The sequence below is a fragment of the Vulpes vulpes genome, chromosome 12, assembly GCF_048418805.1.
Source record: "Vulpes vulpes isolate BD-2025 chromosome 12, VulVul3, whole genome shotgun sequence".
Lineage (NCBI taxonomy): Eukaryota > Metazoa > Chordata > Mammalia > Carnivora > Canidae > Vulpes > Vulpes vulpes.
In genome coordinates, this window is record NC_132791.1 from 113,704,937 (window position 1) to 113,724,282 (window position 19,346).

At 45.8% G+C, this 19,346-nt stretch overlaps 1 protein-coding gene across 4 annotated transcripts in view; it reads right to left on the bottom strand.

The window, feature by feature from the left end:
• Positions 1-8,112: 8,112 nt before the first annotated feature.
• The window catches only part of SORL1 (sortilin related receptor 1), a 214,140-nt gene continuing 202,906 nt past the window's right edge, over positions 8,113-19,346 (bottom strand). For all 4 annotated transcript variants that reach the window (XM_072729512.1, XM_072729511.1, XM_025999033.2 and 1 more), the window contains exons 45-48: positions 18,171-18,277; positions 15,481-15,673; positions 13,728-13,940; positions 8,113-12,366 (exon numbers count right to left, since the gene is read on the bottom strand). In XM_072729512.1, the coding sequence (XP_072585613.1) occupies positions 12,299-12,366; positions 13,728-13,940; positions 15,481-15,673; positions 18,171-18,277 (581 nt within the window). In that variant the 3' untranslated portion in view covers positions 8,113-12,298. The remainder of the gene's footprint in view (positions 12,367-13,727; positions 13,941-15,480; positions 15,674-18,170; positions 18,278-19,346) is intronic.

The window sequence follows — 19,346 nt, forward strand, 5'->3', positions numbered from 1 at the left end:
TATCTATTCTCATCTTCTTCCTTCCTCTGTCATTGGAAGTGGCGATGAGCCAGGCTAAATGAGCTACCTTTCCCAGACTCCTTGTAGAAAGGGAACATGACTTGTTAGGTGGAAATTCTGAGAAAATTCTTTCGAAGGAGCCAGTGTAGCTGTAAGTTTCTTTCCACCCTTCCCTCTTCCTTCTTCTTAATGCCTGGACCTTGGGTGCAATGACTAGAATGGGAGCCCAGTGCAGACTGTGGACCCTGGGGGACCCAAGGGATGAAACCACGCAAAAGATGGCAGAGTGGAAAGATGGGACAATCCTGAAGCTCTAAAGCCTGAAGCAGAAGCTTCTACAGCAGCCACTCCTTTTATTTATTTATTTATTTATTTATTTATTTATTTATTTATTTGTATTTTTAATAAATTTATTTTTTATTGGTGTTCAATTTACCAACACACAGAATAACACCCAATGCTCATCCCGTCAAGTGTCCCCCTCAGTGCCGGTCACCCATTCACCCTCACCCTCCGCCCTCCTCCCCTTCCACCACCCCTAGTTCATTTCCCAGAGTTAGGAGTCTTTATGTTCTGTCTCCCTTTCTGATATTTCCCATATATTTCTTCTCCCTTCCCTTATATCCCTTTTATGTGAAACCAAACCAACTTTCCAAACCACGGCCACGTGAGTTTTAGGCTATTCACCGCTGAACCTCAGACTCGCTGATTCACTCTTCAAGAATGGGTTAACGCATTCCTTCACTCAACCAACAAATTTACTAAGTGTCAAGGAATGTCCAAGGCTCTGCGGAAATAGAATAGAGGAGCTACAATCTCAAAGATTCTGTATTTTCTGCTTCTTCATTCCCACCCTGCCCCAAGGGTCCTCCAAGATCCAGGATGATGAATGATGGGGTTTTACTACACAACAGTCCACCTGGTTTTTGGAGAGATCACTGGGCTTCACTTTTGGGCTCCTCTCCCCTTCTCTCCCCCGCCAGGCCTTCTGCCTCCAGGAGAAGGTTGACTTATGCTTCTGGAACAGAGAGCTCCTGATCCGTATGGGCAGCCTTTCCCACCAGGGGACTCTCACGGCCAATTCCGGCCTAGATACCTCTGTGTAAAAAGCAAGCCCTCTTGAATGTGGAATGTCTTTTAAGGAAGAGTGAGCCCCCCAAAGGACTGCCTCACTCTGGCCCTTATTCAGAAAGTTTGCTACATCTTGGAAGTGTGTCCCTCCTCCACTCTAATCTGTTCAACGTTTCATCAACTTGTGTAGCTGTAAGGAATATGAAAGGTCATACAGCAACATACAACAAATCAATCTCTCTCTCATTCTCAGTGAGGATACGGGGAAGCACATAAATCTCTGGACCCACTCTTCCATCCGCGTCTTGTGGTCTCCTCTAAGACACAATGGTTCTGTTTTTCCTTCCTGTCTACCTCCCCCTGGAACCTCCAGGGCTCTGAACACAGGAAGCACTCAAAAAGCAAGTGTTGATTCCACATCATCAGACCATCCATCAACCAGTGTAGTAGGGGTTTAATAATCTCGGGGTCAAACAGACCTCTGTTCAAAAATGGGCTTTATTTTCTTCTATATAAAATGAGACTAGATTATATTTACTTCAAGGAGTTTTAATATTAAATGAAATGGTAGTGCCTAGCACATCAGTGGTCCTCAGTAAGTGGGAGATATCCACTCATCCATCTGTCCACGGAACAAACTTTTCCAAAATAATCTGAAGCTCAGAGCAGTGGAGTAAGTGTGGGTAACAGAAAAGAAGATGACAATATGGCCTTTAATTTAAGAGAAACTTAATTTTGCCATCCAAAATAGAAGTTACGGGAATTTTTACCAAGTTAGAAGGTAAGATGGATTTCCTGTCAAAGTGTTCCCATAGCCATGGATCTCTGCAAACAGAAAATTAATTCTCTAACGAATCCTCCCATGTGATTTATCTTAGCAATAAGCCATATCATGCCTTAGAGCACATGTGCTTGTGTCAGCTCCGCACAGAGCTCTACCTGGAGACTAACAGAAAAGATCTGCCCTGTAAATAAAGAATAGCACATGGCAAGGGGCCAGCCTGGACCCAAGGATCTATTTCACACTCTCTGTCCTGCTGGGGCCCCTGTTACCGAAGTAGACAAACACAAACATTCAGGGAAGGACTCCACCATGACCCTCCTGTGGTCCTGGAGGGAATGAAGGACGTGACATTCACAACTGGCCATCTGGGGGTGAGGATGCAGCTGTTTGCACCAATGTTTCCAGGGCTGTCTGAAAGATGAGGCACGGGGAAGAAATCCCACCATGGGATTCAGAGCCAGGAGGAAGGGGCGGCTTGCTCATTTACGTTGTAGAGGCTAATTTTCAGTATCAATTAGCATGAATTGTAGAGTCCTGGATGAAGTGGTTAAGAGCGATGTATCCCCTGCGCTCTGTCATCTGAGCTAAAGGAGGGGAGCTGAGGAGCCCTGGGAAAATTTTAAAAGGTGGGCTCTTCAAAATTTTATTCTCTGTGTGTTTTGTAAAAATAAAAGATTGCCCACATTTCGTGCGTTTTGCTGAAGTTATCACAGTCGGCCTTCATTTTTCTTGAGTATAAAAGAACAGTGTTGGGTTACAGAACAGTATTTGGGTACCAGCATCCTTCACTCGTCCCCTCTTCCAGTTGAGAAAGTCTCCTTGTAAAAAAAGCGATCACCAAAAGGAAACAATGTATCACATTTATTAATACAATCTAGGTAGCATCTGATGACATAGTCTTCTATCTCCAGTAGAGTTCCTCTTAGAAGCTGGATCGGAGCTTCTGGTTTAGGCTCGGTATCAACCTGGAGCCTCCTGCCTCCCCGAGTGGAATCATGAGATGCACCAGCAGACTTGACTTCAGGCTCTTAGACGCACGAATGATTAGCTGTGAACCCAACTCCTAGGCCAGTCACATAACGTTCTCAACCTCAGCTTCCTGTTTCATAGAATCATCGATACCATCGACACAAGACTCACAATGGCCTCACCACGTGGAGGCTCTGTCCTGTTGTGCTGGAGGGCAAGAATCCTACCTGTCCTTCTCTACCCTGCTCTTCCCATCCCTAATACAGGACGTGGAACAGAGGAAGTGCTCAGTAAGTACTTCTTGAATGAGCATTGCTCTCGGATCCATGGATCAAGTAAGGGCATTCCTGGCCAGGAAGGTTCGACTCTTGCCAGCCTGGAGCTTGAGACCTATCGTTAATCTTTATTTTCTTCAGGAGCTGGCCCTATCCTGGGAACTCTCTCTTCCTCCTACTTGAGACCTCTCTATCTTAAGAGACTGCAGCTATTTAGAAGAGATTCCAAGAGGGGGCTCCACATCTATTCACGTACAATCCAAACTGTTTACTCTCTGGCTCTGGCATATCTGTACGCTGCAGTTTAACACTTAGGGAAACTGTTTTGCCATTTAACACATTCTCTTCCCAGTTGAAGTGGAGAAAAAGTTCACTATCCAACACTGAATACTACCTCCAGAGCTCTTCCCAATTTCTTCTTTCTATTCCCTACACCGGGGACACAGACAGGGGCAAACCACCTAGCCTCTAGGTCTCTTTAGACCATTCCCTTCTCTTAGAATCCAGACACATCCCTTCCAGCTAGGCAGATTATTCTCTACCAAACATGCTTAGTGTGGCATGTTTGCACCCATCTTCTGTTTGTGCACCTGTCTTATGCTCTCTTAATCTGTTCATGCTATTTTCTTCAGTGGGAGGTATTGATAGCTGTTTCTCCCATGTTCTGAATAGCTCAACACTGAATTGGAAAACCTTGTGAGCCAGAGAAAATGAAGTGACAATGCTCTTGTTCCACAGTTCTTCAGAGTGAGTCTGGGGTGGGGGGGCACCTGGGTGGCTCAGTGGTTGAGCATCTGCCTTCGGCTCAGGGCATGATCCTGGGGTCCTGGAATCGAGTCCCACATCAGGCTCCCCGTAGGGAGCCTGCTTCTCCCTCTGCTATGTCTCTGCCTCTCTGTGTCTCTCGTGAGTAAATAAGATCTTAAAAAACAAAAACAAAAACAAAAACAAAACTGGTTCTAGGGACTAAGGGAAAAAGAATATCACTCCACCTCTGAGATCTGAACTCACAGTTAACCTTTGTGGTTGAAACCAGGACCTAACAGAAGTAGCAGAGGTTTGGGGGCGCCTGGGTGGCTCAATCGGTTAAGTGTCCAGCTAGATTTCAATTCAGGTCTTGGTCTTGAGGTCATGGGATCAAGCTCCGCATTGGGCTCAGAGCTCAGCCCGGAGTCAGCTTGAAATTTCTCTCTCCCTCGCCTCCTGCCCCATATGCACCCTCTCTGTAAACAAATAAATAAAATCTTAAAAAAAAAAAAGTAACAGAGGTTTGGCAAACTCCTCTACATGCATTCAGTCATATTCACGACAACAGAATTATAACCAGATGGAATTGCTCATATAGAATAAAGTGGTAAAAGGACACACACCAAATGTGAACAGCGGTTTTCACTGGGATAATCAGAAAAATCTCATTTTCTTCTCGGGGATTTTATTTTCCCAAAATTTCTGTAGTGAATACAGATTCCTTTTATAATCTCCTCCACCCCCCAAAAAGAGATCTTTAAGAAAACAAACTAGCTGGTTAAAATAAATGCCAAATGTATACATCTAAATCAGGCTCTCAGAAGGGTCACACAGGCTGGGTGAAATAATTAAAAGTGCAGACCCTGGGGCCAGGCCACGTGGGTTCCAATCCCAGTTCTGCCCTTTCCCAGCTGTTGTGAACTTGGGCAAATTTCTTTACCCTTCTGTGCTTCAGTTTCCTTATCTGTAAGAACAATAATACCCTCCTTAAAGGATCGGTGTGAGGTGTACAGGAGTTAGTAAATAAACCCTCAGAATAACGCCTAGCCTGGAGCTATTGCCTATTTGCTACTGCCCACAGTCAGTCGCACTATTGCTCAAAATGGTCTTGGAACCACATTGTATTCAGGGTCTTAAGCACATTCCCCCTGAATCACTTCATGTGGATGCAATGGGGATGCCATTTCCTCCTTTGAGGAAGTGCTAATTCTTGGGAGCAATCAAGCTATTTGGGGTTCAAAATAACCCATGCCTATGAAGTCAAGAACTTAGTAACTCCTGCATCGTTCATCTACTGCCTATGAAATATTCCATAAAACACCCACGGACCCACATCCAGACAGTTCAGCACCATTTAGGGCTTGATCAATCCCTGGGTGACTAATGGGTTCAGCTCCTGCTTAGCAAGAGACTGAAAAATAAATTTTAATTATGAGACCTCTTCTTTCAATCGATCCTGAGGGCTTTAGTGACTGGCCCACAACCAACGGGCAAATTTCATAAAAGGCTGATTTACATTTAAATCCAAGCCTTTTTTTTTTCTTCCTCAAAGTTTGCTGATGCCAAGCTTTAAGTATGAAATGTCATTGTTTTCATACAAATATTCCCAAACATTACCAGTTGTCATTTTGGCATTAAATAAGGTTGCAGCATTAACAATGATAACATTAGCATTTTTAAAAGCCTTAACATCATTGTTCTTCTGTAAATTATTGCAGGCTCAAATTACCCTACACAGAATCTTTAGAGTAAAAAAAAAAAAAAAAAAAAATTAACAGGGCACTGGCATCAAAGCCAGGTAGGGCTCCTTTTGCTGGGACCAGGATGGCCTCATGCTAGCCCAATTATCGCCCTACTGGAACATGCTGCAATGGTGGGCCCCATCGTGTGCATAAATAACGGTGAATAAGAAGTGCGTTCAACATTCTTTTCTCAAGATGCAAGGGGTTTTGATAAAATCTAACTGGATTGTCACAAAGGAAAAGAATTCTCTGTGTTCTAAGTACTCAATTCTTTACAAAAACATTTTCCTTTTTTTAAAAAAAGGTTTCATTGATCTGTCATCTTGGGGAATATTGTGTTCCACTTAAATGGTTTTGCAAAGAAATTTAAGTATATCTCTTTATGTCTCCAAATGTCATCTGTAATCTTTCTGGGGGAAATTCTTTAAAACTGTATTACCTGTGCCCTTAAGTTCCCTAACCAGATAGTATTACTATTACAGACCTCTAATACTGAAACCAAAAGGGCAAAGCAGCATAGTGAATAACACAAACTTAAGAACGGAATAAATCTAGGTTCAAATCTGGACTCTGCTGCCACTTACATGTGAGATATCATGGTTACTCTCCCTCTCCCCTCCTCTGGAGACTAATGTAACTCATCTTTTAAAACAAAGATTAATAACCTAAATCATAGGATCGCTTTTAAAATTGAAAGATGTTTCTAGAGTTTAGCACAATGACTGGCAAAGCCCAGAGGCTGCGGGGAAGGGAACTGTTATTATTCTAACCAAGTGAGCTACTAAATGTGTAAGACCATCCATATGGGCTCTACAGGGTTTAGGGTAAAGGGCCTCAAGTTGTTGAGAAGTCCTATATAGACGGACTTATAATATAAGATCATATATATCTCATATCATATATATAGATAGTCCTATTTATGACAGCTTAACTATTCTTAGTTTTTCTTTTAACATCAGGCGATCTGCTTTTAGCAATCTTTCCATTTTTAATATGATGTGAACTGGGGAATGGAAGTCAGAATTGGGGGGGACACTGTGTCCCCCTAGGACTCGGAAACCATGTCCTCCCAGAGTTGAACTTTAAACCCAACACATAATAGGTAATCTTACAGATACAGTGGCTCTCAAGCCAGATTTTATGGTAACCCAGTCTGACTTGATTTACATTAGCTATATAATGTTTTAGTGAAAGGGGAGGAGTGTGCTCAACCACAACCTCCTCACCCCCCCACCAAAAAAAAAAGAGTGGCAGATACGGGCAGTGCCCAGGCCCTGTCAAGGGGAACCTTTACTGAAGGGACTTAAGGATCAAGTCCCCACTGGCAAGACTTTCTTAAATAGAAACGGATACGGAGAGTAGCAACCGGAAGGTTTCCAATACTAACTTCATGTGGAGCAGATTATTCTCATAGTGGAGTGTCATTTGTTCGTTCATTCAATATTTATTGGGCAACCACTATTCTCGCCTGGATCCCTCCCATTTCCTTTTTTCTGAGTCTATGTCACTAAGCAACCTTCTAGTTGTGTGTGGCTTGCTTCCTGGGTAGATGGCCCTACAGGGGGAGAATGCACTGGCCGTGCTAACATCCTAAGTGACAGGACTGTTGGCCGTGATGAGCTAATAGATGGGCATTATTTCATTGCTGATCAGTCTCATGAGCTTGGTTAAACTGCATTTGCCCACAAGAGATGAACTCACTAACGTGTTGACAAATTATCCAAGCCCAGAAACTTACGGGCAAGGCCATGACCAGGTAAACTCATGCTTGGGATTCCTCAGGGTGTGAGGTGCCGGACTGTGTTCTGACTGAACCGTGGCAGGGGGGCAGCATCTGGGGTTACAAGTCCCTGGCTCTGGGAGCTGGTTTTGCCCTTCACACTCTGGTTTCCCCTATGCCAGTTACTTAACCTCTCTGAGCCTCTTTTTCATCTCCTACAAAAAGGGTTGGTAGTCCTTCAGTTCTATTTTGGCTCAGTGTTTAAACAAAAGCAGCAAACTAGCAGATCTGTTGAATTAAAAACACCTGGGCCCCCCCTCCTTCCATATTCTCCAGTCCTGACTGATGGGTCCACCTGCCATTCATCTACCCATCAGAGGAGCACGCAGAATTCTTCTGACTCCACCTCCCAGGGAAACCTCCTCGGAGTGCTCTTTGGCACAGAGCGCATCACACTGCTGTGCTTTCTTCTCTTAGGCTTGAAAATTGCCTTCTTAGCAAATGGTGTCTTAGCAAATGTAGTGACAGCTTTAAGGGAGCTGCTGCTCCCGTGGAATAATTCTATTTACTTCAAAACAGCCGCCTTGACATCTCCCCACTCCTCAGCCAACACAAAGGCATCGTGTTCTTCAAGGAGCCACCACCTGAGACCACCTTGTTAATAACAAAAATGTTCCAGGTCTCTGTGTTCTCTCGTCTATGAAATAAACATCCTTCTAAAATGGGCAAATCGAATGGCATTGGGAGACTGTATTAACCATCTTTATTGCACTCAAAAGAACAACTCGAGACACACGTAGAGAGTAGATTTTCGTAGAGGTGTTTCCTTGACCCAGTTAAATTTTTATTCAGTGAAAAAAGTTGACATTGAGACAAAAATTATCGTAAAATTGTGCAACAATATAGTAAAATCTTCAGCATAAATCGGTGATTTGGAAACGTATCAAGGCGATTGAAATCATAAATGCCTAATTTCACTTTGGAGGGAAACAAGAATACAGTGTTTCACTTTAAATAAGAACAGAGTAGGCCTTTATTTTGCTGCCAATACTTCAATTTTGCCTAAAGTTTCTAATAATTCCTAACAAGAGTCTTTAAATGAGAAATGACATGGAATATCTGAGAATGATGTTCCACTTCAGCACTCACACTTATCCCATTTGCATCATTATAACATGAAACGAATACCATTCTTGGGTTACTTGGCTCTGAGGATTTAATTCATAATATGGCTGCTTGAAATTAGTGGGCGGAAACATATACACAACCTATCCTCCCTCAACCCACATCCGATGGTGGCTTCCATTCTGAGAACATGCTCATTGTCTACGTACCCAACTATCCGTACCTCTTGCTATCTATTCCATATCTCAGTCTTGCATAGAAAGTAGTCTATATAAACTTAATGCACTGGCTCTTATTACACAAAAGTTGTACCTGAAAGGCAGCACACACTCCAGTTTAATAAAAATAACATACTAGGAATGTCAAGATACAATCCCAACAAAGTGAAGATTCTGCACAGAGTTTTAGAGTCAATTCTGAAAATCAATATGGAGATGGTATTCAGTTGACTTCTCTTCCAGACCCCTTCTCTGATGGGTTTCCCAGGTCTGCCGGAGGAAGAGAAAAATCTTCTTGGGGATTCACCATCACACCATGAGTAGGAGAGTGACCAACCAAAGCTAACAAGATGAGGTATCTGCCCTTAAGGATGTACTGGGACTGTAATCTTACAGGATAGAGTGACCGCTGGGTGAATATTTGACGGCAGGATTCTCCAAGGGGGAGTGGGTGATTATCTGTAAGAGCCTAACCACACCATCACTCTCCCCAGGTCTCCCCCAAATGGCCACTGTTTGAGACGGGTTACATTCCTTAGATGGCTGAAGCACAGCCTAAACCTAGTAGGCCAGGATGATGGGCAGGAGAGAACACAGAGCTGTGTCCCACACCTCTCCCATCTAAATGTCCCTAGTGATATGGGCAGAGATGGAATCCCAGCCACCTCTCTTCCCAAAGTCCAAAGTTTCATCCAGTTACCCAGCATCATATAACCTTGTACCCAGTATGTCAGGACAGCCTGTACTTAGTGGAGCTTCTCACCTGTCTGGAAACATCTGCAGAGACAGGGCTCTTCCCCGGACTCTTCTGCAGAATTCTACTCTCTGTCATTTCATCCGCCTGGACCCGTATCTCATAAGGCTCAAGGGGCATTCAAGATATAAAGGGGCAAAAATCAGCTTCCAGAGAAAATCTGTACACAATCCCCTTGCCTGCCAAACTGGAGTGGTCCGTTGGTGGCCCATGTAGTCCACGTGGATGTGGGCTTCGGACACTCTAACGTGGGCTGGGAGAGAACGAAATCTTTTCCTGGTACAGTGTGAACTTCTGAGGTGGCATCTCCAACAAAGGTACACAAAAAAATAAAAATAAAAAGCCCCTTCTTCACAAACCACCAGGGGCTCCAATCGGTCACAGTGAAGACAATTATCGGGTCCCTTCAAAGGCTGCACATACTCTGTGTTCTCATTTCCTATGGCCACTCCAACCTCTGGACTCTTGCAGATGGCAGGTGTACACCCAAAGCCCACCAAACTATGCAGAAGGAAGAGTGCGTGCGTGAAAAGTTCATAAAAATATACAATTTACACATAGCTGCATCTACCTAGCTTAGTCTTCAGAAACGTAGCTCTTCTGTTTATAGAAAATACTCTAGCCCTAAAAGGCTGCTTTTTCTCAAACAGCACAGTGGCATATTCTGGGGGGAGGGTTGGGGGGAGAGGAATGGCCGGTCTATACAGTACTGTGGGCTGGCCCTGGGAGGCACTGCTAACAACGACCGGATGCTCAGAAATATCTCACGTTGTCCACCGGAGTCACAGGCTCTGGAAAAAGGCTTGCCTACAGAATAATGGAAAATGAAGTCTCAGAGCCTTTTATATCAGCTTTTACGAATGCCAACAAAAAGTCGGCAGAAAAAGAAAAGAAGAAAATATACTTTCTAGTGCTTCAATTAAATGACTTTGCCTCCCACCTGACTTCATCTTTCAGCTACTTAAAGAGCTTCACTTAAAGGGGGGGGGGGGGCAGCGCTTAGGAGTTTTGAACAAAACTCCAAGATAAGACGGGATAAAGTCAAAGAAATGCCATTCTTTAAAAAAGTCACAGAGGAAGGGGAAAAAATGCTGGAAGGAGGCTCATCGTGATCACCACTTGTTAAAATAACATGGGGCCTTAGCACATGACATACTACGTGTCTACAGTTTAAAATACTCTTTGTTCTATATATATATATAAATTAAAATTTTTAAAACTAAAAGAATTTAGTTGGCTCTTTGTTTTCCAGGCAATCACTAGATAGAACAAAACTATATTCTCACACAAGAATGATACTTTTGGTTTAAAGAAAGCAAATACTTGTGAGAAGGTGATACAGTGCACCTCAGAGGAGATGGGGCCTTTACAAAGCTTGCATATAAAGGATGTATATTCAGAAATATGACTTTGGAATATCCCCAGAGCTCAAGGCTTCTCCGCTGAGAAGTTCTGCAGTGAGGCTCATACAGTAGGAGTCACGGCAGCACTGGACATTGGTGCCTACGAGCATCAATCCACGGTGGATTCCACAAACCTATCAAGTGGCCATGATCTGAATACCGGGGTGGCATTGAAAGGCAGAAGGAAAAATTTTTTAAAAGCTCAGTTTGTTCTACAGACTGAATAAACTGTAGTGTTGCTGCGACTGTCAATTGGATAGAATGGTCTCCAATCCACCCATCTCCTGTATCCATGTGTGAATGGCACTCTTTGCACTGGGTAGGGGTACGGGGGGGGGGGGAAGGAGGTGGAAGGAAAGAAAGAGAGAGAGAGAGAGAGAGAATGAGAGAGAGAGAGAGAGAAGGCACTGACCCAATTCAAAATGACTGCATATATCAGGTGTAGAGCTTTCAAGACAGTAAGTAGCCACCCTCAACATAAATATAAAACTTTACATTCGAGGTTTCGAGATTCTTCGGTGGTTAAGTAAAAACCAAATATCCGCAAAGGACAAAGTAGGTACTCGATCTGCCAGTGTATCTATCATGGCACAGATCTGGAACTCTCCCACAAGCAGAGTCGTTTGTGGCAATGACCATGACACCAGTGTATAACGAAGCAGTGCTGTCATCGTGTAGCGCCGAAGGCTACATCTTGTGCAGAGGCGTATACAGTGAGATTCTGTCCAGTAACGTAAGAGAAGATGCTGTGGCTTGCAGGGCCTCCCGAGCTGCAGCTCTGTTTAACTGAAACTGAGCAATGAGTCAATGTGCTCTCCTGCCAAACACCATTAAGTGACACACAAGCGAACAAAAACGGCCTGTTCCGCGAACGGCAACGAAACTGCTTCTGGTCCCCACCTCTAAGCCCTGCGACCCCTCGTGACGTGCAGAGTCAGATGACCACTAAAGCCTTGCCTCTTACGGAGTCCCAATAAATTAACAAAATTACAGAAAAGAACCTTCCCTTCCCCACCCCCCCTCCCCGAATACACGCAAACACTTTCATAGAAACTAAATCCGAACAAAATTTAAAATTTGAGCACACTTTCAATGAGCGGGGGTGGGAGGGATTTCACCCATCACCCTCTCTTGAAGTTTTTTATTTAAATACATTTCTGTGTCTTAGAAAAATAAAAAGAACGGCCAATTTATTGAACCAAAATTATCTCACAGACTTAAAAGCATGCCCAGCAAGCACAGCCCTGTAAGACTACATTAATACGAAATCAAAGCAATTTGGTTACTAAAATCAACCTGGTTTGAAGTTCACAGTTGATTACTACAAAGTGTATTCATTCCTTTCTTTCCTTTTTTTTTTTGTTTTGTTTTGTTTTTGGCCCATATAAAAATAACATATTGCAACTCAAAGTGCATCTTTTAAAATAAACCATCAACTATCTTTATCAAATAAAATATTTACACCATTTGGTTTCTAGTGAGGAAAGCTTTCAGGCTATCACCATGGGGACGTCGTCTGAAAATCCAGTTATCATAGGAGCATCTTCATCATCCTCTCCTAAAGGCAAAAGAGTCGGTCTTTGGTGAGTTCCAGTGGACTGGCACCCAAGCCCAGCTCCCACTGCTCCCCAGCCACGCCCCAACACCATCAAGAGCCCCAGCCCGGAAAATCAGTATGCAGCCCACCAGGCACGGTAGCCAAAGCTAAAACCCAGCTCAGCTCCCCACTGACACTCTTGGGTCATCTTCTCCTCATCAGCGGGTGGCCGGGCTTATTTTGATGGTAGCTTGAACTTAGCCAGATAAAGAAAGTAAATCCCTTAGGAAGGAGAATCTTATTACCTACCCAAAAGCCCAGTGGATGATCTGGCTCCCCTAATTTGAATGATCCACACCTTATGTTCACACAGTGAAATTTCATAATCTGTTTTTCTCCTCCTGAACCCACACCGCTCTAAGGGAAGAGATCTTAGAGGGGTTTAAACTCTTTAAGGACAGCTTCCCAGACTAATGGATGTCTCCTTGCGGCCCCCGGTACCATCCTGTGATCCACATTCAGTGATCATTGTGTGGTATCCCAATGGGTCCAACTCCTTTTGTCCCCACTAACAGATGCAAAGAACCCACCCCATTCATGAAGGCAGACCAAATACTTGTACGAAGCGAGACAGGAAACTGAGAAGAGGAGGGTGCAGAGGTGATACAAATGCTCAATGAACAGGGAATACACAAGTATTTCACAAACAAAAAAAAATGGCTATGTAAAAATCACATTTATCATGAGTTTGGGGAAGATCCCCAAACACACCTGATTTATTAGATCAAGTGGTCTACTGGCTCTATTGGCATTTAGTAATTGGAGCACGTAGACACTTTAAATGGGATATTTCTTTCTTTTTTCCATACCACGTTATGGGTAAAAAAAGAATGGCCGAGAGGGTTTCACTAGCTATCAGAAAGACAGCCCGACGGAAAGGCCTTCTTCGGACAGAAGTCATCTGGGAAAGCGTGACTTCCTCTCCTGACAAGGCTCTTCAAAGATATCAAGACCTCCAGATCCATGAAGGGTGAGAGGGCTCAGAAATTCTTGACGATCTGCTGATGCTTTGGGGGAGCATCCACAGCCCAGGGCCTATCTCTCCTTCCTGTACCAGTTCTTCCACAAAACCTGCTCCCGATCTCGGGCCTGGACCACACCACGGAAGGGACTACAGGTATTTTAATTTAGAAGCAAGTGCAAAGCGAAGGGCTCCACCTGATTTGACCTAAAGCAGTGAGATCCCTGGCTCACGAGTCACCCCGCTAGCGTCAGAAGAGGTATTTCCTAACCAAGGAGCTGGCTTTGCGGGGTCTGAGCTGGGAGGATGCCCCATGCGCCCTGCCCCACGCGCCCTGCCCCACGTGCCCTGCCCCACTCACCCAGGTCATCCCCGGAGGAGAAGATGGCCGAGCCCAGCCGGGAGCTGTAGTGGCTGTTGGCGAAGGCGGTGAAGCTGCTCTGCAGCCTCCGATGCTTTGTGTACAGGATGGCGAACCCGACCCCCAGGCTCAGCAGAATCAGGAACAGGATGGGTACCACCACGGCAGCGACGTCAGTAGACCTGGCGGCCTGGAACGCCGAGGCGCCCCCACCTGCCAAGGCCAGAGGCCAACACGTAAGCCTCCGACGTGAGGGCGGAAGGACCCACCGGGCCGCTCAACACCCACCCACCAAAAACAGCTACGGGTTTGCCAACAGTTACCCGAGCCGCCTGCCTGGCGTGACATGTGCCTGCCTGCGATGCCTGCCTGTTTTCCCGACGCCGTGCCACGAGCTGCGAGACCACGGGCCTTGTGCATGCAAATACGGTAATTACATTAGCCTCCTAATCACGGCCTTGTTGTTTATTTAGATAATCTCTTGGAAGGGAGACCTTTGTTGGGGTATCAACATTGATTTCATTAGCATTATTACTTAAGACCACTTGCTTGCCTTACATAAGAGGATGTGAAATCAGACCACTAATTAACGAGATTGCAATTACTTCCCCCTACTTGGCACCAAAGTCACTCTGAACTGCAATTACCTGAAGCTCCATTAAGTGATACAAACGAGATTCCTTTACTGCAACACTGACTTAACAGCTCATGAAGTTTTATGAGGGTTTTGTTTTGTTTTGTTTTTTACTTAGATGAAAGAGAGAACCTTTCTGTACACGTTCCACATTTCTAACATGCTCTTTGTAGAGCCAGTGCGGTGTCTGTGACCTAACGATGATGCTCACTTCCTCGTATCTTAAACAAATGCCAGCTCGATGCTGATGTACTGGTAGATCTGCCCCAAGAGGGCTCTAGGGCAAAGCCATCCATCCCCCTGTTGGGTCTGGGCCAGTCTTAGAACATCCTGGGGAAGGTCTGAGGCAGAGGGCAGGAAACAGAACTTGGGAGTCAGTTGTAGCTAAGGAAGCACAGTGGACTTTTCAGGTCCCATAAGGAGTCTCCTCAGGCTTGAGGTTATTCCCTGGTATCTGGCAAAGGGGTACAGGCGAGGCCTGTGCCTCACAGGGAAGGCTCGTTGGCTACCCAGGGACTCATCCCAACCAGATGTTCATCAACAGGCCAGAACGCAGCCATTTCTTGCAAGTCCGGTCTAATATCTCAATATGCATGCCTTTAATTTCTCTTATTATTATTTTTAAAGATTTTATTTCTTCATTCACGAGAGACACACAGAGGCAGAGACACTGGCAGAGGGAGAAGCAAGGCCGTGATTAGGAGGCTAATGTAATCTCCCGATATGAGACTCGATCCCAGGACCCCAGGACCATGACCTGAGCTGAAGGCAGATGCTCAACCTCTGAGGCACCCAACTGCCCCAGAAAGAATATTTTAAATGCACTTTAGAAAGACACATATTGGGGTGCCTGGGTAGCACCCGATTCTTCATTTCAGCCCGGGTCATGATCTAGAGTCCTGTGTCGGGCTCCGTGCTGAGCACAGAGTCTGCTCGGGATTCTCTGCCTCTCCCTCTGCCCCTCCCCCTGCTCTTGTGCACACACAAGTACGTACGCGCGCTCTCTCTCTCTCAAACAAATAAAATCTTAAAAGAAGATACATATTCACCAAACCCTGCTACATCCTTCATCTAGTTCCCCCGAACTGAAGACGGAAAGTGACCACATGCGTGACTTACCAGACCCCAGCTCATCATACAGCAGGACAGCAGGCTCCCCACAAATCTGGCTGCCAAAAAGGCATCTTGCTTGCACAGTGAAAGTGTAATTATGACCCAATTTCAGGTTGGAAATTTTAAAGAAGTTGTCAGTAGTATTCCCAAGGTATGCTGAGATATTCATGGCACTATCAAACATGTGTATCTCGTAGCCCTGAAAACAAAGACACGAAAGATTGTTCAAGAAGTTAAATAAGGAATCTGACAGCTTCTATTACTGGTTCCAACTTTATGTGAGCTCCTTATTGCAGGCTTTTCTAGATGCTAAAGCACTCCGGGTTTCTTACTAGATCTTTTCACATTACCGCTGAGATAGTGGATTCAGAAAATGGCAATTTTCCCATCGCAAACGTCTCAAATAACTACCACGCCCCCTTACGAGCTGCAAAGTGGAAGTGAAAAGTGTAGCCTTCATAAAAGCCATTTTAACAAATATTCCAGCACACATTCAAAGTGCTGGTCAACAGTCCACTCATCTCACACAATATCAAATGCTACAAAGAATCCGGACAATTCAGCAGTAGCTCGCCGTAATGGGATTTGACTCATAATAAATCCAGGTGGCAGGGGACGCCAGCAGTGAGGGAAGAAGAGTCAGGACATTTCTCAGTAGAACAGCGCGTGGGAACTCCACTGGCAGCCCAGGCTCGCTCCCCAGCTCCTTGAGGCTGATGGTGGCCCCGGACCAACCTGGCCTTGAATAGAAGATGCTTCGAGATCAGGCTGGGATCAGAACGGACTACTGGGCTGCCCTGCTAATCTCCGAGCATTCTGGTGTTAAAGCTACCAACTCCCACCCCGCCAGCCCCCCTCCCAAAGACCTCCTCTCTGATCTCTGCTCCCATGTTAGGCCCCACTGCGCACTCACGGTCTCTTGGTCCCCATTCCACTGGCCTGTCTATTCCCTGAACTGTAAAAGCCTGGGGGAAAGGAGGCCGTGCTACATGCTCATGCCAGAACCCTCCCTCCATTGGGACTGAAGTACTGACCCGCCACCTCAACCTGAAAGCCAGGCTGCTGCCACCCAGGAGGGATTCCCTGATGACCACCAGCTTCCAAACCGGGCCTCCCAACCCCATCCACCTGGAACCCCACTCCTGCAATCTCCTTTATAAGCCAGCATGAATTATTTTCTATCTAATGTATATTTGTTGTAGAACTCTTGCAAAATACTTAAAGGTATAAGGAAAAATATTTAAATGATGCAAACATCCACTGACATTTATTTAACTAGTCCTCTTCTGTTGGACATTAAGGTCATTCCCTCTTTCTTGCTATCAGAAATAGAACTGCCCTGAACAGCCTCGTACACAAATTCTCGATGTACATTGTTTCTTTAGAATAAGATCCTGAGGGATGTCTGGCTCAGCGGTTGAGCATCTGCCTTCGGCCCAGGACGTGTTCCCGGGGTCCTGGATCGAGTTCCACATCAGGCTCCCTGCATGGAGCCTGCTTCTCCCTCTGCCTCTTTCTGTGTGTCTCTCATGAATAAATAAGTAAAATCTTAAAAAAAAAAAAAAAAAGATCCTGAAAGAATTGCTGGGTCACAGGGTGTGAACGCTTTTTATGTTCCTAATATGTTATATGAAAGTGCCTTACGGAAGGCAGAACCACTTCATTTTTCCAAAGGTGCCAACCTCCCCGACCACGACTCATGCTGGTGATACTTTGTCCCCCAAAATGTAGCCTGTTTAATGGGACGGCGTCCTATCCTTGTTGTTCACATTATCGGTGAGGTTGGGTCCTTTCTTTCTTTTGCTCACCACTACTGGGGTTCTTGTTACCTATACTTTTTTCTAAATCAGAGTATTTCTGATTTGAACTGCTCGAACGCTTGCTTTAAATTGGAGTAGATTACCCACTTAGATGTCTCAGTTGGGAGAGTTGGGAGAATCTTCAAAGTTTAAAGTAGCTGTACTTCTGGCTTTATGCACAGTGACTGTTTATAAACCCCGCGCGCTCTGTGCCCTCAGCGTTACCCCGGAAAGAGCCACAGCTGATTTATCGGCTCTATTTAGCTCATGCTCTGCCCACCATGGGGATGAGCCAGGCCCACTCAAGAACCTGTCCACCTCTGGGTGGCAGATCTATTCCCCGTGTCGCTCTCTTTCTCCCACTTCCTTCTGTGAATCCAGTAATGGGTCTGCCAATGACAAGACAAAACAGGGTGGGGTCCTCCATATGTCAACAGACTCTCTACAAGCACATCCCACTCCCTCAAACATCACCGGAAAGAAAAGGCGAGGCTAGGTTGAGGCTGTAGGTCATTCCTAGCACTGAAGCCACAGCCCAGCTCTCAGACTGGCTGCAAAGGATGGGGCCCTGGTTCCGACGACGCTGAGCTACACCCAGCATGCACCCAGCATCATAAGGCCCGGGGGAAGGGGGGGGTTCCAGCCCGTTTCCTGGTCTTTAGGGGAAGACAAGTTCAGGAATGCAAAGTGCTTAGTGCAGAGATTCTCGTCTTTAATGGGCAGTATAAACATTTTGCTAATGAGCAAGCCCACAGAAAATGGTCCTTTAATCCTCAAGTTTACTCCCTTGCCCTGTTCTTTTCCCCCATCTCTGCCAGCATGCTGTTAACGAGCTCATCTCTAAAACTGCATTTCAATTAGATTCCCAAAGTCATTGAGAAGGAGGGAGGAACTCACCCTGCTTTCATTAAAATGCTTCTCCTTCAGAGCCAGACTTTTCCAAAACAGAAGAACGTGGTCATTTTCTGTGATGATTTTTAAGGCATCAGGTGCGGATAATGAAACTGAAAATTAAAGATAAACAGCATGCAGTCGGTGGCTGTATACTGGAATCGCCGTTTTCCTGTCTGTCCGAGAGAGGTTAAATAACGCTAACTTGAGGGGCACCTGGGGGGCTCAGTCGGTTATGCGTCCGACTCTTGGTTTCGGCTCAGGTCGGGATCCTGTGGGTCGTGAGATCGAGCCCCACGTCGAGCTCTGTGCTGAGCTCTGTGCTGAGCGTGGACCCTGCTCAGGATTCTCTCTCCCTCCCCATCTCCCTCTGCTCTTCCCCCTCCCCGGCCTGCTCATGCTTGCTCTCCCTAAAATAATAAAACATTTAAAAAAGAAAAAAACTAATACTAACTTGGAAGGCTAGACTAAGGAAGAAATAAAACACACGTGTTGCTTAGCAGAGAGCCTAGCACCTGGTAGACACATCCCAACCGGCACCTCATTTGTTGTTGATTTATTAATACCTTTATTCAAAGATTTGGACGGTTCCTAATTTCATGGCCCTCAGAAGCACAGATGGCCAAAACCAAACTGGGTGGGCAAGAAAGGGAAGGGACGGGATGGGATGGGATGGGCCACGGTTTTAAACCCCTGCTGGAGCGCTGCTCTGGTTCTAGCCTGTGTTCCTGCTCTCCCGAGTCCCCTCCCAGGGCCTGAGGAGCCTCAGAGCTCAGCTCGGTGAGGGGCCGGGGACTGTGCGTGAACACGGAGCCCTGGGGTGGCGCAGTAAGTCCCGCTGCTCACCCCGCTGGCCCGGTGGGGCTGAGCCTCCATCCCGGACACTCCGTCGCTGTCTCTGCTCCGGCCCCAGGACCTGAGCTTATTACCTTCCTCCGGAACCAGAGCCTGACTGCCGAGCCCCCCGGGGGCCAGCAAGTCCCCTTCATGCTACTCCACAGGTACTGGTCTCCTTCCTCGGCCACACATCATTGCCATGAGGAACCATGTGACTTCGACCCCAGGTTCCCATTCGTGGCTTTTGCGGTGAATACCCAGTTTTCATTCCTAACCCTTTTTGGGCCTCCTGCTCTTTTCCCCTAGAAGGGTCCAAACCAGCTGGGCAAAGGAGAGGGCAAAGAG